Genomic DNA, 26454 nt, shown 5'->3' with positions numbered 1-26454 from the left:
AAATATCTGGAGACCTACTGGATTAATTTAGATCAAGTGCAGAGGTCCGAGAATTATGCGAATTGCAACATGAAATAAAGTTCCTAGTAGCTATGTTGTTTAAATGTGGCTATATTGCTTAAATCAAGTTAACAAAAGACAGGGCATAGTTAAGCTAAAAAGTAGGTAGCAGATGAACCTAAAATGACAAGGTAAGAGAACAATGCATTTTAAACATATAATTACTTACTTCTTCTTCTGGTGTGCTAAGTACAGGTGGCATGTTTCCACGATGGCCGCCATGTCTGAAGACTCTCAGATGGTTGAGCAGGTAATCATAAAGATATATTTTATCTGCTTCAATTCCATGGAAAGTTATAGACAAGTCACTGCAGCACTCACGGCCCTGAGAATATGTGGTAAGAAAATAATTCAATAAAAATTGCTGAACACTAATAACTTAACCAATATGTCATTATACAAGAAAGTTCAGGAGGTTATATGTTTGATGATGAGGCATTATGAAACAAGTAATGAACATAAAAAGTATACAGACAAAACAATTAACTAGATCTATTGTGCTTACAAGGACTGTTGAATATGTGAATTGTGCAGTCTGCATCAGTTTTAGATAGGTTAATAGTTTCGTTACATTCTAATAATCATATATTTCTGACGGAGGCAGTATTTTGCAGTCCAACAGCATACTACAAATATGAGAATGGATAAAACATGAACGAGCTTTTCATAATAAAATTTTTATTATTCAAAATTGATTCACATTTACTGTTTTACTGCTTATCTATGAGGGTTCACTGAAAAGTAATGCCTCCGCCTTCGTAACTCTTCAACAGTTGGCAGCATCAGTATGCAGCAGGTACTGGCTTGTTCCGTAGCCTCTTCTCTACAGCACCAGTTGGCAGGAAGCCTTAGTATTGAACAGTTGTGTTGTTACAGTGCAAAGTATGGAATGCTGCGCAGACGGTCGATCAATGAGATTTAAGCAATGTGCATTCATTGAAATCTTGACAGCAGAAGGTGTCACCCCAAAGGAAATTCATCAGAGAATGAAAGCAGTTTATGGTGATTGTGTTGATGTGAGCACTGCATCATTGGGCGAGTAAGTTTAAAGATGTTGAGGCGGGAACATCTGACCTGCATGACAGACAAAGAGTTGGACGTCCTGTGATAGCAACCACCGAGTTTCACAAGCAAAATATTGACAGATTGATTCAGGACAATAATTGTATCACTCAGAGAGAAACTGCAAGCACAATCGGCAATTCACAAGAACATGTGGGTCACATTATTGCTTTGCTTGGCTATCAGAAGATCCATGAATGATGGGTACCCAGGATGCTGACTCCAGAAATGAAAACTCACAGACTTGAAATTTGCCAGGAACTCCTCTCACGTTATGAGAATGAAGGTGACGCCTTTTTCCATTCAACTGTGACAGGAGACGAAACGTGGGTACACCATTACGACACAGAGACGTTGAGAGAACTGCGAGACTGTGGTTGCGGAAACAGAATGTCGACTTCTTCCGTGACGGCTTCAGAAAACTTGTTCATTGTTGTCAGAAATGTATCCAGTTGGCTGGTTATTATTTGGAAAAGTGAATATTGGTAATTAAAGATCACATTCTACGGGTTATTTCTGCGTTTGTTCTATTAAAATATTCCCATCCAAACCCAATTAACGAAGGTAGAGGCATTACTTTTCATTCAACCCTTGTACATACTTTTACCATTGGTCAATTTTAATGCAATGTTTGTAGAAAGTATGAGTACACTAATGCCAACTGCACACAAACTGTAGTACCTCTGCACTGGTCAAGAAGCACTCTCCACCAGTTCACCAAGAGATTCCTTGAGCAGGTAAAATATGTGCACCAACACATAACAACCTTGAGCTACAGGCTGGATGCTCATGGGCAGGTCAATGAACATCATTTGATGTTTGTGGATCTAGCCTTGTTACAAAGTTGCAACATACTTCCAGCCTTGGTGCTGTTCTGTTTTGAATGGTATCCAATTTGAACATGCCAAACAAGAATCCACTCAGCATTAATAGCCCGATGTTCCTGCATGGAACCTACCACCACTGTGCCTTTTCATTTTTAGAAAACTGTGCTTGTGAGTTTAACAGCAGACAACCAGCTTTCACCACCACCCATTTTCCACACCTGCGCCATCTGATTATTGTTTTCTTCAATTTGAATGAGTAATGACGGATCCAAGTCTCATCACATGGGACAATTTTTGGCAAAAACCCACCACCTCTTCCTTCACACGACATGAGAAGTGTGTGAAGAACTGCAGCTTGCATTACCCATTCAGCAATTTTAAAAATCAACAAACTGACACTTTTTGGAATCCCAACTCATTCTGAATGACTGACTGATCACTTTCATAACAGATACAATGTTTCTGACCAACTCTGAGACTGAACACCTTCTAAAAGTTAATGATTGGCCTCGATATTTTGTGCTATGATGATGGTGTGGGGATGGCGGAAGTGTGCTATTTTTTCAACACATTTTTGTCCTTTCTTGAACTCCTTACACCAACACTTCTCACATGACCATGAAAGAGTGACAAATGTGACTACCGTTAACATGCACATTCAAACGAACTTGATTAAGATGTGTTATGCAACAGTGCGCTCATCACACAGGTTGGTGAATGCCCGGAGGACAAGACATTCCAATGTTAGTGCTCCTCCACAGGGATTGCTTTCCATGTAACCACAGAGGCCCAAATACACCATGTACCCTTGGACACTTAATTCAATAAACCTTGTATACATTCAATCCACCCTCGTGAAACATGCCGGATAAGACTTGTGTAGATTCTCTACAAGTAATTAGAAGAAGAATATTTCTAATGAAGATAGGGGCTAGGTAAAATTACACACAAACAGGATTACATTTCAATGGTCTGCAAAAAAAGGTTGTTATTTTTTGCTGAATAATTTTAGTTCATTTTCTATCCTGCAGTTGCTTATTTCAATATCTATTATTTTGGCATTTGTATAGCAATTAAAAGTATTACCATCTTTAGTGAAACAATTCTGGAACAAGAAATTTAGCATGCTAGTCTTCTCTCTAGTCACTGAATGTTTTGATTGATGGCACTGATCTGTTTGCTGCTTTAATGGCCAAAATTTTACAGGATTATCTGTCAGACTGGTAGATAGAATTTTACTTTCAAATTTGTTGAATATGTCACGCACGGCTCTCTGTACACTACTTTAGGTTTTATTCAGTTTTTTGTTCATCGACAAGGCTTTGTCTACTTTTAAATCTGCAGCGAAGATCTTTCAGTTTGCAAAGTAGTTTTCTAATATGTTTGTAAAGTCACAATGGGTCGTACTCACCCCTCACAACTTGTCATGGCACATACCTTTCACTGGAATATTGTACCAGGGCAGTAAAATGAAAATCAAACAACCACCACAGTGGGACCACGGAATGATTCAATTCAAAAGTAGTCACCACACACTTTAAGACATATATCCTACTGGGAGATGAGATGCTCAATTTCTGTTTCATAGAACGTGATCAGCTGCTAATGGATCGACAACTGCACTCACCTTTCCACTTCCTTGTCTGACTGAAACCAATGTCCATGCATGTCTTTCTTCAGGTCGCCAAAAAAATGAAATTCACACAGAGAAAGATTGGGGATGCATGGACGATATTGTAGTGTTTACTAACTAAATTGCTGAAAAGTAGCCTTCATCCGATTGACAGTGTGGGGATGGGCGTTATGGCACAGCAGGATGACTCGGTCCGACAACATTCCAGGGCATTTTCACTTTATGGCATGTGTTGCAGTTTCCAAAAAGTGTCTTCAGAATGCTGCACATCGACTGTGGTTCCATGCTCGAGGAACTTGAGAAGCAGGGGCCCTTGGAGTTAAAGAGGAAGGTTATCATGACCTTACCAGAACTTGTGCGAACAGTTTTGGATTTCTTTGGTGGGGGAGATGTGGGGTGTTTTTACTGTTGGCTTTCTGTTGGTCTGTAGACTGTCAGAATGCTGTCGGACAGAATCATCATGTTGCATGATAACAGACAGCCCGAAACTGTCAATCAGACAAAGGCTATGCTTCAGCAATTAGGTTGGGAAACACTAGAACATTTGATTACAGCCTGGAACTTCCATTGTGCTCTCAGCACAGGCATCAGCATTGGGTGAGCAGTACAGCCATAACAAAAGCCACTCTCAGAATGGAATGCAGTGAGCATTTCTGTAGCAGCAGAAGAGTCAATAGCAATGAAATTATAAATACCAATTGAAATATGTCTCCCAAAGAAAGGTAGGAGTCTGGTAATGAGGGCTGTTCATAATTGTTTTAGTTACTTGTACTCACCTCAGCAGAGGTGAAAACACACTGGGTAAACTTTTCATAGGTTGATTTTTGCTCATACATTACTGGGGATGAAATATAGATTAGACACCACAATTTGACTTAAAATTGAGAGCAGAACGATATCTCATTTCATTCTTGAGTTATTGGGTTTTTATATTTGATGGAGGACTACACGCGCTGCACTCATTCATGTAGTTGTGCATCGCGAATCACGTGATCATAACAACTGTCACAGCTCATAAATGATTCAAGATATTGAAAGGAGGTTTTCTGCAAATGGTAGCACACAATGAAGCACATATGTTGTACGATAAATACTCACAACTTTTATACTAACTGAAATTTGGAAGTAACTTGTCTGCAGCAGTGAGAGGTTGGGGGATCAGCATGCATGCATACATGTCCGTAGCACTAAAAGAAAACCCAAGGTGCTCGCGTATACACATCTAAAAGCACCTGGGGAATGGTATAGCAGGACATGTCTATATGTCCACAGTAGTGAAAGGGTTAAAATCTGTTTTTGGCCAACTTTCTGTCTCTATCACTATGTGGATGTTATTATCAGTGAGACTAGGTCTGGGACATTTGTGCAATTGTCTGATACTATATTAATGTTTCCTTTCATCAATCTCCATGACATATTGAATTCGTTTGTATCTTACACTCTGCATGTAAGTATTTATTATTTATTTTCATTCAACTTTCAGGTATGGTTTCTCCATACATATAAATTTTCAAATGGATTTTGAATACATTGTTAATACAGGTAACAGATTTGTTTTTCCATCTGCCTCCTCCTTTCCTTTCAATGTCTGTCTCTTTCATACTTTTTGTTTTGTAGTCAAAAAATGAGCAAAGAAAACTGTGTAATACTTCACTATGTATTCACACTTGGTATTGATATAATGTGTGAAGAATGTTTGTTTCTGAATTTTAAACCATTTAATGTACACTCATGTTATTTCATAGTATGATTAGCACTTGTTTGTTTAATATTTTACTTACATGCCTATCCACGTTTGATTACAGAGTTGCTTGTGTTAATCTGTTGTTAACAGCTCAGTCAGTTGCCACAAGACTCAAGCTGGTTATTGCGACTGTAATGGCCAATCCAGTAGTGGATGCTAACCTTTTTGTGTGTTATCTCACATTGAATTGCTCCCTATACGTTTCTGTTTTCTTTACTTGGACTGGATGTACGTATGGCCAAAACACACCATAAGACATTATAACCACATTGAAATCAGGACAAAGTGTGTGTGTGTGTGTGTGTGTGTGTGTGTGTGTGTTAAGAATGATCGCCAGCCTCTGAAAAGATTTCCTGTCCTATGTCTTGGAAGACATATCCACCAATTAGTATCAAGACATATGTAGCAGATCATCTTGAAAAATGGGGGACTTGTGACAAGGATAAACAATAACAAAACAAAAATAAAATAGCTCAACAAGAAATATAAAGAACTGAGGGGCAATTCATCAAGCCAAGCTAAAGTTTTCCGGGCACAAAAACGTGCAGTAAGAGTTTATGTGGTGTGAACTCAAGAACATCCTGCAGAAGCCTGTTTAGGGAACTAGGGATACTAACTACTGCTTCCCAATATATTTATTCCTTAATGAAATTTGTCATTAAAAATATATCACTTTTTCAAACCAACAGCTCAATTCATGGAATCAATACTAGAAATAAGAATAATCTTCACAAGGATTTAAAGTCACTTAGTCTTGTACAAAAAGGTGTGCATTATTCAGGTACACAAATTTTCAATAACTTGCCAGCAGCCACAAAAAGCTTAACAACAAATGAAATTCAGTTTAAGAGAAGCTAAAGAATTTATTGGTGGTCAACTCCTTCTACTCCATTGATGAATTTCTCAGTAGAACCAACGGATTTTTGTGTGTGTATATAACACTTCCGCACAATTTCAGTGCAGTAATGTGTTCATTGTAAATAAGTGTGTGTGTGTGTGTGTGTGTGTGTGTGTGTGTGTGTGTGTGTTAAGTACAATCTAACTTCTGCACCAGTTCAGTGCAGTAATGTGTTCACTGTAAATAAGTATTTAGTAGTTGTATTACACGTTTATTACCTTATAAATAAATAAAAACTTTTTATTTTAAATTCAGTGCATTAGTATTTGTAAAATGATTCTTTCATATAGCGTTCATTAAAAAATGATGACCATGCCACTTGGGACCTGTGGTATGGTACATTAGCTTATTTGTTTGAGTTGTAAATATTTGTCATGTATTGTTGTTTTTCTGACATGTTCTACATCCTGGAGGACCTCCTCATTACGGATCAATTGAAATGAAAGTACATCTAATCTAATCTAATCTGAGCCTCACAAGAAGACAAAAGATAGCAAAAGTAGAGATTGTATGGTAAGAGAACAAATGAAGAGAAATAAATGAAGTGACACATACATAAAAGTCTTCAATTGTTTGGATTATTGTTGTTGTTATGGTGATGGTGGTGGTGGATCTCATTTTACCTCCAGCAATATGAGAATAGTTGTACGAAATCAACAATGTAAGATGTGAAGGAGCAGAATGGGATTAAAAAAAAAAAAAACTTATAAAAAAAACAGGAAGAATTTTAGTAAAGAAAAGTGGCTATTGCATGACCGATAATAAGAGAGACTATTGCAAGACCGATATTATTTTAAGTTCAATCATACCTCATGAACTGGGAAAACACTCCTTTTCCAATAGCTACCGAGTGTTGAGATCTTCCCTCGGAACAGTAACTGGTTAAAACTGTAACCATGGAATCTTCCTCTCCCTAGGCTATCTCTTGTGTCCTCTGGGGTTATTCCAAGTTCTCCCAGGTGCTTTCCTAAATTAAAAAAATAAAAAAAAAACATTAATATTTATCTACAACAATGGGGTCGAAAGGCAGAAAAAAAACAAGAAAGAAAATAAAGACAAAAGTAATAGTTGGCTTCTGGATGGTTCAAAATACAACAAAATTGCAAAAAACTGCTATTATTATGAATGTTTGTTAGGTGCATTTCATATATTTCATGAGCAAGCAGATAGAAATGTGAACAATACACTGTGGCACACAATTTTAATCTGTCAAAATGTTTCAAAAGAGTGCATGTTAAACTACAAGTGAAAGGCTCATCCTGCTTTTTAACAGGTCATTACTGAAGGAATTTCTCCAGGAAAGGCATAAGAAATCTGTTTGTCCTTTCTCAACAGTTAGAAAATATGTGGCAGAATTCAAATGTGCTACAGTATTCTTGAAGAGAACACATTAACAATGAGCTAAAACGGCAACCAAAAATGAAAACATTGACGATGTGCACAATGTGGTAATGGGTAGTGGTAGTCATATCAGAACAATATTTTACAAGCAGAATTAACTATGTTGGTGGGGAAGAAAATGGGGTGATGTATATATTGACAGAGAGAGGGAAGAGGAGGAGCTGAGCAGAGAGTAGGAAGAGGAGATGAACAGAGAAGGGTGAGCAGATGGATAGAGACAGAGTGGAGAAGGAGATGGATGAAAGAGAGGGAAGGGGCAGATGGGGAGAGGAGGACATTCACAGAGAGAAAGAGAGAGAGAGAGGGGGGGGGGGGGTTAAATGAGGTTGACAGAGAGGGGGGAAGGAGGATATTGACAGAGAGAGGATGCAGGTGGAGTTGGACATTGTAAGAAACATACTTCAGGATACAGGACATCATAAACACTGAGTCATGTGAAAGACGGAGAGCTAAGTACTAAGATATTGATTGATACTGAGAGTACTTAAGAGACTTTTAACTTTTAAAATGATTTCGCATGCAAGCTTAACGTATATTTAACACATTAACTCATTTGTAAAACAATCAGAAGTTTGAAGCTGATTTATACAGAGGAGTTTGATTCTGTAAAGAATCATGGGTTTACTTGTTAATTATTACCTGGAGAAAAAAAAAGAAAAACACTGTGGGTTAAGAACTACCTATATCCCATTGGGGTGAGAATGAAAGGAGGGTGACACTGAACCATAAACTCAGGAACATCCAGTGCAATTTCAACCAAATTTCTTAGGTACATACATGTACATACTATATACAAATACTGTGGGACGATGATTGCCCACTATCTCTAGGGATGTGATGGAGATGAGAAGGTGTGATGTAAAAATGTATAAAAATGACCTGCCAGTATTAATTTCTTACATTTGGTTGTAATATAAAGCATGAAGTTCAGTTCCTCTCTTATGGTGCTGTTCAGTGTGTTAACCAGGTCTGCAGTGAGTGCATAATTTTATCAACTTGTTTTGGGACATAAGATACAGAGACACAGCTGAATACCACTTTCTCTCTGATGTGATATGGTGCAAAACAGCAGAGCATAGGACATACATGTGTGCAGTGCATGTCACATAAAGATATGTTCAACATCTCTACCTAAGTCTCTAGACTGCTTTCTACAAAATCTGGTACACGTATTACTTACAATTTGAAAAGAAATACTGTGGGGGTAAAAACCATCAACCTCCCATTGTTGCGGAGGTGATGATGGGGTGACGAAAGGGGGGAGGTTGTGGTGAACAGACATGGAGGGATGAGGTGATGGACAGACAGTGAGAGGGGGGAGGTGGAGACATGTGGTAGATATGTGAAATCTGCATCTATCAGCTAAGCAGCAGTTAAAAACCTAGTTATATAATGAATTACTAAAACACAAAATCTTAAGCATCGCTGCAGCAGAAACTGTACAAATGTAATATATTGCATAAGCAACACTTACTACCCAATTTAAGATCACTTAGAGGGTATGGAGTAATGGTTAATAATGAAAGGGGATAACTACACTATCCTATCACATTACAATGCATGATCATAATGTAATGTTTATAGAAGGGAATAATATTGTCAAGCTTTACAGTATGTGATAGCAATGCCTTGCCATTCTCCTGAGTCAAGACATTACTCATCATCAGCGGGGCAGGAGGGGGAGGTGGGGGGGGGGGGGGGGGGAGGTTGCTGACTACGTTTTTCAGGTAGACTAAGAGGGGGACATGAACATGTACATGACACATAGTAACATGTTTGTGACCTAGAAGTCAGAATTATTTTTGTGTGCAGTGATGAAGTACAAAATTGTGTTTTATATTATAAGTTATTTGGAGCACACTGTGTGAAAATTAAAGAACAATGTAGAATCGGAATCAACCACATGAGACAGTGCAGTGGTTAAGACACTGGCTGCATATTCAGGTTGATGGAATTTGCTCTGTCCAGCAACCCCAGTTTGGTGGTTCTCCATCTTCATAACATTTCACAACTATGTTGCAGTTTCATTCCACCATTATGTATGTTTTACTTTCTCCCATTTTCTTCTTTTCATCATTCTATCCAAACTATCTATTAAATGGCCATTGGCTCCTTAGGCACTTTCCTACACAGTTCTTCTTATTCCCGCCTTCCTCTAAATTCACCAACTCATTTCAGTACTTCTTTCTGTCCAGATTATCTTCTCAAACTTCCTTCACATCTAAATATTCTAATTTATACTTTCTTGTAATATGAGTCCACATCTTCCATAAATTTTTAAAATGATATTATGTTGCTTCTAGCTTCCTATGGTTGAAAATGGCACAAATGTTGAAATTGCAATAGTAAAATAAAAACAGCAACAGGTAAAACCAACATGACATCATTTAAAAAATCTTATTTTATTTCACCTTCCTTCCTTACTGGAAATTTACACACATGTCAACAAAAGATTTGCATCACCACAATGCGTCGTGCAGGTATGTTGCTACTGGGACTCTTCCTGTGCCGATTGGAAGGTCGCCCTTGACATAGTTTGTGAATACATACACACATAGTTACCAAGAGCACCTCACTCGAATGGACTGCAGCATTTCATCTGAAAGTAAAGCACCAGTACAGATGCAGTAGGATGTCTTTGGAACAGAACAGTCGTGACCAATGATTGGGCACACATCATCACATTACCTGAAGAAGGCTTCTCAACCAGGGAAGATGCTAAATGTTGCATTGGACTCAAAGTGATGAGATGTGGACATCGTTCCATTACATGCTGACATTGCTCAAGAGAGCTGCAAAAAAACCCCATGGGAAACAGATGACATATATATGCATGCCCCGGAACTATTTTTTTTTTTGTTTCCCAGTCCATGGATTTTGAAAAAAAAAGGCCTGACACAAAGCTTTGTTGATGTGTATACAGCCTCACATGACACCATACTCCACAAAAAAAACTGACCAGGCTTTCTCCGACATATCAGTTTTTTCTTCTGGTTACATACTTTTCTTGACCATTGTTAATTCTGATTTTTATTACTTGAATTATAATCATATTGTTCTTGACCACAGCTCCAAGGTATTTGAACTATTTTATTTGCTCAATTTTGTCCTGCCGTATTGTTATAATTACCTCCCTTTTCAATCTCCCAATGACTATTCCAATTAATTTTCATTCCATACTCTTGACATGTTGCATTCAAATCTTCTACCTTGGTGTTCACTCTTACTTCATCTGCAGCTAAAAAATTACATCATCTATTTATACAAAAGAAAGTCGTGTTAGTTACACTATTTATAACTCAAGAACGGCTGTACCAATTTGGCTGAAAATTGGTGGAGAGGTAGCTTAGAACCAGGAGACAGACACAGGATACTTTTTATCCTGTTCAACAACTATAAAACACGGTATAACAAAAATGTATCTGGCATGGAATAAAAAAACGCAAATGTCAGCTAAATGTCACTATAAAATGTGGTATAACAAAAACGCATCTCACATGGAATAACAAAACGCAAATGACAGCTAAACGTCTGTGGTTAAGTATCAGTAAATATCATTTGAATGCACAATGGCGCATAAACGTGCCTCTAATGCACTTAACCGAACACTGAAAGATCTATGCAATGACTCGAGATGTTTTGGAGGAGCAATGATTTTACTGTCTGGCGATTTCCGCCAAACACTGTCAGTACTTCTTGCCTCAAATCATCGAATCTATGGCACTATGTGAAGAAACTTCAGCTGACAACAAACATGAGAGTTGCATTGCTTAATGATACATCTGCTGAAGATTTCTCTGAGCAACTGCTGACTATCGGTAATGGTCGAATACCTGTCGAAGAATCGAGCGGATTGATTTCATTTCCTCATAATTTTTGTAACTTTGTCTCATTGAAAGATGAACTTATCAACAAAGTTTTCCCAAACATCATTACTAACTACAAAAGTAATGAATGGCTGAGTAAGCGAGCAATTTTAGCGGCTAAGAATAAAGATGTAGATGACCTAAACTACATAATTCAGAATGAGATCATTGGTAAAGTGCATTCTTTCAAATCTATTGAATGTGTAACAAACGTAGTTGAAGCCACCAACTATCCAGTTGAATTTTTAAACTCCTTGGATGTGCCTGGCTTACCACCGTACAATTTATGCCTAAAAATTGGCTCCGTAATAATCATGCTTCAAAACACAAACCAACCAAAACTGTGCAACGGTTATTTACGCAATTATACTCAAAGGAAAATTCGAAGGTGAGAAAGTTCCTGATGATCCCAACTGATATTCCGTTTGAGTTTAAAAGACTTCAATTTCCGATCCGTCTTGCATTCGACATGACCATTAACAAATCACAAGGCCAATCCTTGAAAGTTTGTGGTTTAAATCTGGAACATCCATGTTTTCCACATGGTCAATTATATGTGCCATGTTCACGGATTGGAAGACCATCTGCATTGTTTGTTTTTGTGCCTGATAATAAAACAAAATGTCGTGTATCACAAGGTACTTAATCGAAGAGTGGAAGCTATGCACCAAAAAACATAAAGAATAAAGAATTATTAAAATACTTAATTTTTTATTTGTATTTCCTAATAAAAAATTGAACTTAACATCAAAAATCTGATTATTTATTGGCTTTAAGGCGGAACAGAGTTCACCGGGTCAGCTAGTATACAAATATAATGCACTTGGACCTTTTTGCATTGACAGATATCCCTCCATTTTTCTGAAGACCTTTCTTTAACAATCTCCTCTAAATATAATATATGAGAGTATGCAAGTTGGGCAATATGAGCCTGTTGTAGCTTGATGAACCTTGTAGTTTATGCTTTGGAAAACTACTGCAGTTCACGAGAAAGACTTCAGCCAAGGACTTAAAAGGAGGGAAGAAAGATGAAGGTTTAATATTGTGGTTATGATTAAGTCATTTGAGAAGGAGTACAAGCTTGGGTTTTCAAATAAATCATTTGCCTTTAGCAGTTTAGGTGAAGCATGGGACACATATGTCTGGAGGAACAGATGGATATTTGCAACACCATCTGCCCAAATGCAAGTCCAGAGGCTTGTTGTTGTGTCACCACACTCAACAAAAGCAATGTGGCACTCAGTAGAATCTGGAGAAAATAGAGTCAATACCTTTCCACAAGCACACATATTGCTCCTATCATATCACCGAACAAACATTTCTCCCCTTTCTCAAAAGAGGTCAGTTGAGTCATTCAGTTAACGGAATATTCACAGCTGATTATCATTTATGTTTCACATGTTAGTTACAATTTGCTTTTATTTTCTACCTTATATCTACTCTGGGATTAATATATTGTGTTACACTGATAGATAAGTTCCAGACTTTCTCTAAATATCTGGGTTTCGTGCACTGAAAACTATTACCACAGAATTGCTCAAATGCAAATGGAGAAAATGAAATTTCTGTTGACAGGAAGCCAACCATACAAATAACACAAGACCTTGTAATGTAATGAAAAATAAACAATGCCATTGAAATATGTTACCAAAGTGATTAATACATTAGGAAACAATCACACAAATACTATTCTACTTTAAAAACCTGTAGGTAGAAATATATAGGATGGACTCAATTCCAGAAAAAAATCTTACAGGCTGTTTAGGTATATTTTCTGAGTGAGTCTCATAGGCAAATACTACAGGTGCAATGTTCTATGATGTGATTGCTGTCTCTGTAGGAACTGCTCAGTATAGCGTTATTATCTCATTCTTCAATTAAGTGAATCTACATACAAGGCACATATTAGCCAGTTCCCCATCAGAAAACCTATCCCCACTGATGTGTGTTACTATTACCATACAACTACCACCACCAGAAAAACAAGCCTGAGACAGAACAGAGCTGTACTGAATGCATGCTTGAGGGTGAACAGTAGCATGGGTGTTACTGTTGACAGCATAAAGTAATATGAGTGGATGGAACACATTTGTTTCCAAACATGACACACAGAGTCAACCTCTGATGTTTGCAACGTTTTACAGATATTTTCAGTGCAACACAGATACAAAGACAAATGAAAGTAAGAAGTCAAACAAAATACAATTAGGCTATGCTGTCATGAGCCACCAGAGATCAAATGTCCCTCATACCACAAAAATCAGAAAATACTAGCTGAATCTAAATCAGAGCCAGTGGCAGTCATAGTGGGGTTGCTCTAATGCTCATAGTCTGGCAACGCATTGCTTTCTCTTAGCTAATGTCTTCAAATAACCAACGAGAGGCGAGAACAGAGACAATGAATTTCTAGTGCCAAAATAGAAATGATTCTATCCTTCACTAGTCGCAGATAGGCATAATAAAAAGACTGCCACAAATAAAGCTTTAGGTTAGTAATACCTTAGTCAACAATAGACGACACACACACACACACACACACACACACACACACGACAGCAATCTCAGGCAACAAAAACCACACTGTGAGCAGCAGCACTGGTTCCTGATGGGAGTGGCGACAGGAGGAGGCTGCGTTGGGGAGGAGCAGGGATAATATGGTAGGGGTGGTGGACAGTGAAGTGCAGCAGGTTAGATGAATGGCAGGGGAGAGGTGGGGAGGGGGGGGGGGGCAGCGGAAAAGGAGATAAGTAAAAAGTCTGGGTGTTATGGAGGAATGATGGCTGTGTAGTGCTGGAATGGGAACAAGGAAGGGGCTGGATGGGTGAGGACAATGGCTAACATGACTTTGTTAGTCACTGTCCTCACCCATTCAGCCCCTTCCCTGTTCCCATTCCAGCACTACACAGCCGTCATTCCACCATCACAACCAGTCTTTTTACTTTTCTCCTTTTGGACTGCCCCCCCCCCCCCCCCTCCCCTCCATCTAACCTGCAGCACTTCCCTATCCGCCACCCCTACTATACTATCTCACCCCCTTCCCAACCCATCCTCCTCCTTACCCTGCCCCCCATCGCCACTCCAATCATGCACAGGTGCTGCTGCTCGCAGTGTGGTTTCAGTTGCCTGAGACTGCAGTTGTGGGTGTGAGTTGCGTTTGCGCACGCATTTGTGTGTGTGTGTGTGTGTGTTTTGACAAAGGCCTTACTGGCTGAAAGCTTTATTTGTGACAGTCTTTTTGTTGCGCCTATCTACGACTCAGCATCTCCGCTATATGGTGAGTAGCAACTTTCTTTTTCATAATACTGTTACATTCCATCCTAGATTTTCCAATGTTTGATCTTCACTATTGTCACTAATATTTGATTGTTTTTTTTTTTATGAATATGTTACAAATTACGAGGATGTGATTAGTTTTGGACTTAATACCACAGCTTCAATTGCAGTAGCTGAATATTTATGACAAGCAAGATTATTAATTTCACATCTGCATAGCAACGAAACTCATAATTTGGCTTGTCACTAATATCTCGCTAACTTTTTTTTTCTGAATATGGCGTGATAGCCAAGGATGTGTTCAGGCAGGGTCTCAAGAGAACAAATTAGATTGATACTCTCCACTGACACAAATATTTGACTGCTTTTATTCCAAGTATGTCATAAATTCAGAGGTTCTAGTTTGGTTTGAATGTGACCGTTTGATTACAAGTTGCCTACATCAATGAACATGAAAGCTAAAAAACCCTAGATGTGGTAATAGACTGAGTTGTGGCTTAGTCCAAAGTTTAGGTTAGGTTGCAATACGACAATTTCACTAGCAAAAATTACATTAATAATATTTGTTGTCACGTATACTTGTTTCTTCCGAATATGTCATGAATTATGAGGTTCTGGTTAGGTTGGGATCTAATAGCTTAAACTATTTGCTGTTTCTTCCAAATGTGTGACAGTTTCAGAGATTGTGATATACTGATATGGGAAAGTGACAATATTCGTTCAAAACACATTGTCTGTCCACTGGTCTCTCATTGGTTGCATAAACCCAGGAGTTGACACACCTTTCTTATCATTACTCATGGCAAGTACTGACAATACTGCAGCAGAAAACACACAAATATTCCGGTGGCTCTGAGCTAGATTTTTACCAAAAATATTCCTGAACGATCTCTGAAATTTTGTTGGTGGAGTTAGGGTTCACCTTGTAAATAAAAGAAAAAATTATTAGAAATCATGACGTGAACAAATGCCAAATTATATTCCATGTGTGAAACAAATTTTATTGGCAAGAAGCTGTCATTATTTCCTTTTAATTCCCTACATAAGTAAATATCAAGATAGTGACATCCAAATAATACCCAGCATCAGTTCAACGAGTGATAGAAAGCATGTTAGGAGTTATAAATTCAATGAGCGCAGGAAACAAACAACAGTAAAAAAGAAGTGAGTGACAGAGCATGCATAAGTGAATGTGAAGGCACACACAGTTAATGCATGCAAAACAATAAAATTTAACAGCAGTAATGCCACCACAGTCTGAAAGTCTCCCCTCACCAAAAGCATAAAGGTATGCAGCTAACTGGACTTCTGCCAGGCAGCAAACATGGTGCACCTCCTCCCCACATCAAGGATGTTACTACCAATTAAAATGCTGTAATGGAGACACAAATTATGTTAGTAAGAAACCTGCCACAGCAAAGAAAAAAATCTAAATTGGTACAATCATTGACAACTAAATGGAAGTGAATATACACTCCTGGAAATTGAAATAAGAACACCGTGAATTCATTGTCCCAGGAAGGGGAAACTTTATTGACACATTCCTGGGGTCAGATACATCACATGATCACACTGACAGAACCACAGGCACATAGACACAGGCAACAGAGCATGCACAATGTCGGCACTAGTACAGTGTATATCCACCTTTCGCAGCAATGCAGGCTGCTATTCTCCCATGGAGACGATTGTAGAGATGCTGGATGTAGTCCTGTGGAACGGCTTGCCATGCCATTTCCACCTGGCGCCTCAGTTGGACCAGCGTTCGTGCCGGACGTGCAGACCGCGTGAGACGACGCTTCATCCAGTCCCAAACATGCTCAATGGGGGACAGATCCGGAGATCTTGCTGGCCAGGTTAGTTGACTTACACCTTCTAGAGCACGTTGGGTGGCACGGGATACATGCGGACATGCATTGTCCTGTTGGAACAGCAAGTTCCCTTGCCGGTCTAGGAATGGTAGAACGATGGGTTCGATGACGGTTTGGATGTACCGTGCACTATTCAGTGTCCCCTCGACGATCACCAGTGGTGTACGGCCAGTGTAGGAGATCGCTCCCCACACCATGATGCCGGGTGTTGGCCCTGTGTGCCTCGGTCGTATGCAGTCCGGATTGTGGCGCTCACCTGCACGGCGCCAAACACGCATACGACCATCATTGGCACCAAGGCAGAAGCGACTCTCATCGCTGAAGACGACATGTCTCCATTCGTCCCTCCATTCACGCCTGTCGCGACACCACTGGAGGCGGGCTGCACGATGTTGGGGCGTGAGCGGAAGACGGCCTAACGGTGTGCAGGACCGAAGCCCAGCTTCATGGAGACGGTTGCGAATGGTCCTCGCCGATACCCCAGGAGCAACAGTGTCCCTAATTTGCTGGGAAGTGGCGGTGCGGTCCCCTACGGCACTGCGTAGGATCCTACGGTCTTGGCGTGCATCCGTGCGTCGCTGCGGTCCGGTCCCAGGTCGACGGGCACGTGCACCTTCCGCCGACCACTGGCGACAACATCGATGTACTGTGGAGACCTCATGCCCCACGTGTTGAGCAATTCGGCGGTACGTCCACCCGGCCTCCCGCATGCCCACTATACGCCCTCGCTCAAAGTCCGTCAACTGCACATACGGTTCACGTCCACGCTGTCGCGGCATGCTACCAGTGTTAAAGACTGCGATGGAGCTCCGTATGCCACGGCAAACTGGCTGACACTGACGGCGGCGGTGCACAAATGCTGCGCAGCTAGCGCCATTCGACGGCCAACACCGTGGTTCCTGGTGTGTCCGCTGTGCCGTGCGTGTGATCATTGCTTGTACAGCCCTCTCGCAGTGTCCGGAGCAAGTATGGTGGGTCTGACACACCGGTGTCAATGTGTTCTTTTTTCCATTTCCAGGAGTGTATATGTGAGTGAGATGCCCCTCTCCGCATAAACACACATACATGCAATGTAACAGATGTGATGGAGCTCAGAAGGAGAGACGAGGCAAGGGAGGAAGAATGAAAGAAGAAGAGAATGCAAGGAAAGGGGGAGGAGATTAGAGGGGGAAAACGGCATATTGATGATATATATTTTCAGCCAGTATCAAGTTACAATTTTCATTAAATAAAATCAACTGAAATAACCAGACCTTAACAGTATGAGAGGTACACTTTATGTACAGTTCTCTTACATGACATATTAGCTATTGAAACAGGTTCCTCTGGATAACAGAGGATAAATCATTAAAACAAGTTGATGTACAGAAAAAAATCAGCAATGCGCATTGTGTGTATCTTTTTAAAAATGATAATTTTGAAAATTTAAATAAAATTTACTTGGATGTTAATAACTGGTTTTCTGCAAATGGACTATCAATGAACTTAGATACAACACATTGCCTGCAATTCTGTACCACACAAGTGTTGATCACATAAGTAGGCTACAAACAATGCATGTGCGTAAATCAATAAATGAATTCTAAATTTATATTGATATTGGTAAGAACTTAACTGGGAATCAAATTGTACAGATGTTCTTTAATGTATAATTGTATAAGGCTTTTGTTCCAGATAACATCAGATTTTGGAGATGAAAATTTCAAAAAGTTGACTTATGTTTCCTGTTTCTGTTCACTAATATCTTACGGCATCATATTCTGGGGTAGCCTGTCATTGAGGATAACAAGTTTGTTGCAGAGACTTGTGCATTAATGATAATGTGTGGTATCCATTACAGAACCTACTATAGAAAACTCTTAAAACAGTTGTTCTTGTTGGAATGCAAATAATGTAAGGTGTGGAGGTAACAACTCATCATGCAGTTGACACACTGAGTCACTGATGGGTGCATAAACAAGACTTAAAACTATACAATGTAAGCTTTATGGCCAGTTTTGCTTCAGTTAAAACTTCCGGGCTGAAAGGTCATGGTCGATGTACAAAACTATTCCCTGAAATTTCATCTTCAACTGTAGGATGCATCTTTGGAGTAAAACAGTAACTGAACTGCATTGAGGAGCCCCCGTATTTAAGCATTTAAAGAACAGCATATAGGGCACCACCATGTGTCACCTGATGCCGAGTGTATGATTATCTCTGGCTAGCGCCAATGTTCTTATTTAAAGTAATGTAGTTGTGTTGGCACAAAGTTGATATCTCTATTTTATCTTAAGTAACATCATCTTCTTTTGTATTAAAATTATTATGGCATGTGTGAACCTTTTTGGCCTCTCTAAGCATGCACATATGATAATGTGTTATCTCTGCTAAAATGCTCATGTCACTGAATTTTAGTTTCCATCACAGGTAACATGTTCTGCTATGGCCAGTTTGTATACATCGGAGCAACAAAAAGGACTGTTAACATCCACTTAGCCGAACACAAATGGAACTGCCATCTGGGAAATACTGACAAATTTGCTGGAGCAGAATCTGTTTTCTGTGATGGATACCACAAAATAAAATTCAGCAAGATGAGCACTTTGGCAAAGAGAACAAACTGTAAAATGCATGTATCTAGAGGAGCCATAGATATTCATAAATACCATCATAATTTTACTGGAAAAGAAGAGGCTGTTAGGTTACATAAAACAAGGATGATGACTTTGCACCAACAAAATGACAATTGATAAGTTTTAACTGAGAATGATGGCACCAGCCAGAGATAATAACACTATCAGCATCACTTGACAAATAGTGATGTGCCCTATGCAGCTCTATAAATGTGGGGCCGCCTTCTAGCAATTGATGCAGGTGATGTCTTACCTTCGAACATGTCTCCCACAGTCGGAGATGAAACTCCTGAAAATAGTTTTATACTGGCTGAAGTCAGGTCGTAAGACTGGGTTGGGAGTTTTGCCTGGATGGCTTAGTTGGTAAGAGAACTGCCTATGAATACAAAGTTCTGGGTTTGATCCTGTTCCAGCACACAGTTTTAATCAAGGAGGAAGGTTTCTTCTCAGTCTTGTTCAATTTCTCAACTGAATGGTGAGCTGCTACCTTTACTCCTTCCACTAGTTCTTTAAACTGTTGGCATACCTGCAACAGCCTCACAGTACTTTACAACCTTAAGAAGTTTGTTATTAACAATTAGCCTATTCACTCTCCAAAAACATCAGTAGCATTCATGAAAGATTTTGATGTACTATGAAGGAGAAACGACTTAACACTATCCATCACTCAGCCTTAGAGTGGTAGAGAAAGGAGCGAGGTATTCTCCCATAAAAGTCTTTTACCGCCAATCCAGTGATGTAGAGGATGTAATGAATGACAACATTACTTTTAAACACAAAGTGAATTCACATCTGCTTAGGAGTCCTTCTGTTACATAAAAGATTTTCTAAATTAAACTACTGGCTAGAAGATAGGTGATATGTGGTACTTTAGCTGGCCAGTATTACAATGTAGGCAGTTTATCAGCTAGTCAATAAGATGTATTTCTGCACGGTGGCATAACCTAACTGGTGCTCCTCCAGTGAGAAAACAGCATCTTTCCAGGTACAGGTTTCCATTCCAAACTCACCATATATGTCTAATGAAGAAAGTGTTTACGGAAACATTTTGTTTCACAGTGAGAAACTATAAACATAATCCATGGAACAGGAAGAAAGCCTAGTAACTGTTACAATGGGACGTACCTTATCCCATGTGCCTCACGGTGGTTTGCAGATTAAGATGTAGATGTGGAACATGCTACATAATAATGCAGTAATAAAAAGGAATGGTTAACTTATTAGAATTTCATTGAATCTGTGGCTAAATGACACACAGTCATAAATTTCTCAAAATAATATTAACATACTGCAAGACAGATTCATGGGAAGAATTAACAGGAAGTGTATTTCCACCCATGGAAGAGGTAGCATACAAAATCCCTATTTGACTGATATTTGCTAAGTGATCCTCAGTCTGGGATTTTTATCAGATACAGCAGATTGAGAAGGTCTAAAGAAGAGCACTACATTTGGTCACAGATTTATTTAGTAAGTGCAAAAGTGTCATCAAGGAGCTCATCCAACACTAGTGATATACAATAAAAGAGGAGCTTTGTGCACCACTATGTTTACGATTAATAGCCCAAGAGTATGTTTCTAGGGGTTGGGGTTGTTTGGGGGGAAGAGACCAAACTGTGAGATCATCAGTCTTATTGGATGAGGGAAGGACGGGGAAGGAAGCCGGACGTGCCCTTTCAAAGGAACCATCCCGGCATTTGCCTGGAGCGATTTAGGGAAATCACGGAAAACCTAAATCAGGATGGCCGGATGCAGGATTGAACCGCTGTCCTCCTGAATGCGAGACCAGTGTGCTAACCACTATGTTTCTAGAAGAGTGAATCAACATACTGCTTTCTCCTGACAATGAAGCAAAATTTAGCAAGATTCGAGATCACATGAAAAGTTGCCAAAAGTTGCTCTTTTTGCACAACAATTGTGACTAGAATAGGAAAGGGAGAAAGTGACAAAGGTTCACACAGTAACTTGTTGCAGTCAGCGCATTTCACACCACAAATAAATGGACTTGAGCTATAAAACAAGTATGGTAACAGAAATGGAATCAAAGGTAGCATACAACAGACAGTTAAGCATAATGTAAACAGTGGTGATAAACAATGTTGGCAGATTCCAAATTAACAGAACTTCTACCACTGTACTTTCGCAGCATATAAACAAACACCCATCAATAATGCCACAAGTTTAGTGACACATTTATAGGTGAAGGTAAACAAATAATTATGTCCTTGCAGGAAGGCTGATCTGTTAACAATATTGTCTCAAATCAAAAAATGACAGCTTAAAACCCAGTATACTGCACTAAAACTAATAGGTTTTGCAATGCAATGATTAAATGTGAAAGGAAGCTGTCAGTTGGGGTCTCGCAAAGGAAACCACATAAGATTCACTTTGAATGATTTCGGAAATGCTTAGTTGATTCAAATACGGGTGATCACTTATCTTAATTAAGTCGAGCATTTCTTTGTTATTTCACTTGTTTTAGAATGTCATAATAAGAAATAAGTGACAATACCAGAGAAGGAAAGTTGCTACTCACCATATAGTGGAGATGCTGAGTCGCGATAGGCACAATAAAAAGATTCACACAATTAAAGCTTTCGGCCATTAAGGCCTTTGTCAGCAGTAGACACACACACACACACACACACACACACACACACACACACACACACACGTCTGCAGTCTCCGAGAGCTGAGTGTAGTTTCAGCCTCTGAGACGGCAGATGTGTGTGCAAGCTGCATTTGTGTGTGTGTGTGTGTGTGTGTGTGTGTGTGTGTGTGTGTGTGTGCGCGTGCGCGCGCGCACGCATGTGTACTGCTGACAAAGGCCTCAATGGCCGAAAGCTTTAATTGTGTGAATCTTTTTATTGTGCCTATTGCGACTCAGTATCTGCGCTATATGGTGAGTAGCAACTTTCCTTCTCTGGTATTGTTACATTCCATCCTGGATTTTCCATTGTTTAAGAAATAAGTGAAGACTTTCTGAGAAAAACGTAGGCACTGTGCCAACGGAAAGCGTTTATGGTACACTTTAAAATTTGACATTTTGTATAAAGATCTCAATACCATATGTGTGGAGAACTAGTACAAAAATGTCTGATGTACAATGTTTATATTTCATTAAGCAGCAGATGAAGAAAGGCTTTCGCTCTACGGTCAACAAATACATGCTACAATCTCTTTTGAAAAGTTGTGTGTTAATATTAATAAAAAATATTGTAAGGATATGCGGTGGGAGTTATAAAAGGCCCTGTTCCTACAAATACTGTAGATATTCACACGAGGATTGTGAATTAATAATATTTATGTACCAAATATAGCTTGCATTTTAGCATACACAATGCATTCTTATTTAAGATTCAGTTAAGACAAGTGGTTTTAAATAATGGTCTTTTTTAGTTTTAACCATGCCTGTGAACAACAAAGTGATATACAGGGTGTCCCATTTATCTTGACCATCCTCAACAACTGTTTGTCCAGATGCAAATTACAAAATGTTTCAAGCAAATGTTCTTTAGCCATCAGGGGGACACCAATCACCATTATCGCCTTTGTTGTAGCTCTTGTTTTTTGCAAAGATATGAACAGCGGTATGACTTTTTTTAAATGGCACCCTGTATTCTTTATTCTGTAATTCATTTCCTCTCCTAAAGACCTATTCAAAAATGAATCGCAGTGTACCATTCACTGAAACACAAAGTTATTAATCACATAACACAACATTGACGTTGACAATCCCAGTGCTTAGTGCACGACTCGGTGTAATGGAACAAATCCACGTGCGGATGTTGGCAGAGGACAAATGTAAACATAAGTAGAATGCACACCCATCATTCCATCAACCTTTATCAATTGAAGAGTTGTGTGAATAGAATATACACCAGCGAAGACAAGGTAGAAATGCAACTCACCTATGGGGAATGTAAGTTAGCAGAATAGTCATTGCAATACTGTTTTCTTATGTACAGGTACATTTAGTACAGTAATTTAGTCCTTTAAAATACTGTTGTGTAGAGTAGGCATACAATAAAAGCTGTCCTTTCTACAAACTGCTTCGATATAACGTTTCTTTTACTGTTGTTGTTGAAGGTAGGCGAAATGCTATGCAGACAGTGGAACTGCACAGAGAGCAATATCCTGACAAGAACCCATCTTCCCGATTGATGTTTTCTCGTCTTGTTGCGACACTTCAGGAAACAGGAAGTTTCAACCCACAACAATGCAATCGTTGTAGCACTCGCACAGACAAAGCTGCCGAAGTTACTGTTCTCTCTTTCACTGCTATGAATCCAATTGTGAGCACATGACAGCTTGAACACAGGATTGGCATTCCTAAAACCAGTGCACATCACATTCTTACACGTCACCAGTTGCATCCTTACCGTGTACACCTACATCAATAATTGCATGGGAATGATTTCCAGAATCATGTACAGTTCTGTCAGTGGGCACAGCAGCAAATCTTCCCCAAACTGAACTGCTTCTCCAATGTTCTATTTACCGGTCAATGTTCCTTCTCAAACAAAGGACAGGTAAATACGAGGACATCAGTGTCAATGGACAGTTAACGTCTGGTGTGGGATGCTTGGTACTACAATTATTGGCCCTTATTTCATCAATGGTAGTCTAAACGGCACAGAAAAATTCTTCCTCCTCTTCTGGATGAAGTGCCGCTAAGAACTAGAATGCTTATGTGGCATCAACTCGATGGATGTCCAGCATATAATGCGTTGTGTGCACATCAGGTTCCGAATCGAATGTATCCTGCCAGATGGATTGGTCGAGGACTAACAGTTGCTTGGCCTGCTAGGTCTCCTGATTTAAATCCTCTGGACTTTTTTCTTTGGGGATGCATTAAAGACGTTGTCTATCGCGATATTCCAACAACTCCAGAGGACACGAAGAAATATATCATGCTTGCTTGTAATTCTCTTCAGCAGGTGACACTGGAAGCAGTAAATAATTCTTTCATTCAACGAGTACACCAGTGTATCGGTGTCCGGGTCACCACTTTGAGCACCTTTGAATGTTCTACTCCTGGACAAAGTCAGTTTTGTGTTAGGCCTATGTTTTTCCCCGATTTTCATTTGTTTTCTGACAAATCCAGCAAGTGGATGAGTTTGTGATCCTGGGCTCAAAGTCAACGTTGTGTTATGTAATTGATGACATTGTGTTTCAGTGACTGGTACACTGTGACACATTTTTGAATACGTCTTTAGGAGAGGAAATGAATTACTGAATAAAAAATACAAGGTGCCATTTAAAAAAGTCATACCACAGTTCATATCTTTGTAAAAAACAAAGCTACAATGAAGGCGATCATGCTGATTGATGTCCCCCTGATGGCTAAAGAACATTTGCTTGAAACATTTTGTAATTTGCATCTGGACAAACAGTTATTTAAGGCGGTCAACATAAATGGGACACCCAATATATTATGTGCAAGTAAAGCTTTAAACCATTGTAACAAGTTTTGCTATGAGCAGGGCTTCATAGGGCTTCAGTCTTTCAAGATAGCATCCACATGCAAAATTATCTTTGTGTTCCACACTGTTACTTCATGCTATTTTCAAATGCTTACCCAAATAAAAATCTTCATTTTTCCAGTATTTGCCTCCCATGGCACATTTTTCTGTTGTATTGAATCTAGACTCCAGGGCACTCAAGGCCCCTTTGCTTACAACATATCCTGCTTGGCCAATATTGTACAACTGGCCCCAAAATGTCAAAGCATGGCCCAAATAATGGGGGTTTCTGTAGTCAAGTGGAGCCACGTAGTATCTCAAGTTTTCTGGTATGACAAACATGTCATCAGGAACAAAGAGAACCCACTGCATTTGATTGCCATAATTTTTCCATATGTGCCGAATGCAGTCACATAAAAAGTGCCATGAATTTTTAGGCTTGAATTGTACAACTGGAAAATCACTAAATTCCCGAGTACTGAAAAATATTAAGCGGTTACACTTTTTACCCCATGTGTCCTGCAAAGCTTTTGCATTTTGCACTTTCTTCATAAAAACAGCACATATTATGGACACTTCCTTATTAAGATACTCTGCTTCTGACACTTTTGTCTCTTTTCCGTAACTAATTTCATCATAATCTATTGAAAATCGAGATAAAAACTTCTTGCTGAACCAGTTTTTGTACGGATGAATAACAGTTAGACTAAGTGAAAAACTGTTTATGGTATAATCCTCTTCCATTTTTATTAGTGAAAACGCTATGTTCATGCCTATCAGAAAACCAATGAGGAACACAATATTTTTGTAGCTGCAGATGCTGGACATTATGGCAGTTTGTGGTTATCACTCGCTCTACAGTATTATTAAATCATAAATGTATGTACTGTATGATAGAATGATATTCACAGCTCTATATTAGTACATAAATGGCCAAACCGAAACGTAAAAAGGATTTTATCACAACTGGTAACATTCCACACGCTTCGAATCCTTCGAAGTTTACAAACACATTGACAAATGACAAGTGACAAGAAACAACGCTTGTCAAAGTTGTTCCAAAACAAAGATATCACAATTAAATAATCCACAATTTATGCAATACTTCGTCTCATGAAGTTCATACGATTCGCTTTTTTGGTTACCTATATTAAGTTTATTAATTTATTCATCCAAAAACCTTTGAAGATTCTGGGATACGTCACTGGTCCGCAAATATTGCCCCCTCCTCCACACACACACATATCTGGCAGCCGAAAATTTCATACATTTCTTTATGGCTCAAAATTTCACCTCACAATGGACCTTAAACACTTAATTTCCTTGTTTGGTCCTATTCCAGAAAAAACAGCATAATGATTACAATGTTGGGGCCTCGTCTCAGCAATTACAATTATTCAATTCACTATCAACTGACCACACAACGGGCTAATGCCGATGCCAAATCCAGACTACCTGTGCGACGGAATCCAGCTTTCGACTCTTGATAAACACTGTGCTTCCAAACGGACAACGCCATGCAAAACGGCCTACAAGATTTCCCTGTCACTGCATCTGTAATTGCGAAAGATACAGCTGAGGACTTATTTCTCAAACAATTTATGAAATACATTCACCAAGGTTGGCCAGAACGCCTCTCACTCAACTTCCTTCCAGGATTGTGTGCACATTTTTTGCTGGAAAATAGGATCTGAAGGGCATAGGCAATAATGATGCTGATATTGGACGATGACGACTAA

At 39.2% G+C, this 26454-nt stretch overlaps 1 protein-coding gene across 1 annotated transcript in view; it reads right to left on the bottom strand.

Annotated features, from left to right (window-relative positions):
* Window positions 1–25730, bottom strand: part of LOC126252991 (glycoprotein-N-acetylgalactosamine 3-beta-galactosyltransferase 1-like) — a 40625-nt gene extending 14895 nt beyond the window's left edge. Inside the window, exons 1-3 of the mRNA XM_049954019.1 lie at window positions 24832–25730; window positions 7034–7191; window positions 230–385 (exon numbers count right to left, since the gene is read on the bottom strand). Of these exons, the coding sequence (XP_049809976.1) occupies window positions 230–385; window positions 7034–7191; window positions 24832–25543 (1026 nt within the window). The 5' untranslated portion in view covers window positions 25544–25730. The remainder of the gene's footprint in view (window positions 1–229; window positions 386–7033; window positions 7192–24831) is intronic.
* Window positions 25731–26454: the final 724 nt, after the last annotated feature.

This window comes from Schistocerca nitens, chromosome 4 (genome assembly GCF_023898315.1).
Source record: "Schistocerca nitens isolate TAMUIC-IGC-003100 chromosome 4, iqSchNite1.1, whole genome shotgun sequence".
NCBI lineage: Eukaryota > Metazoa > Arthropoda > Insecta > Orthoptera > Acrididae > Schistocerca > Schistocerca nitens.
This window is presented reverse-complemented; position numbering and strand designations above follow the sequence as displayed.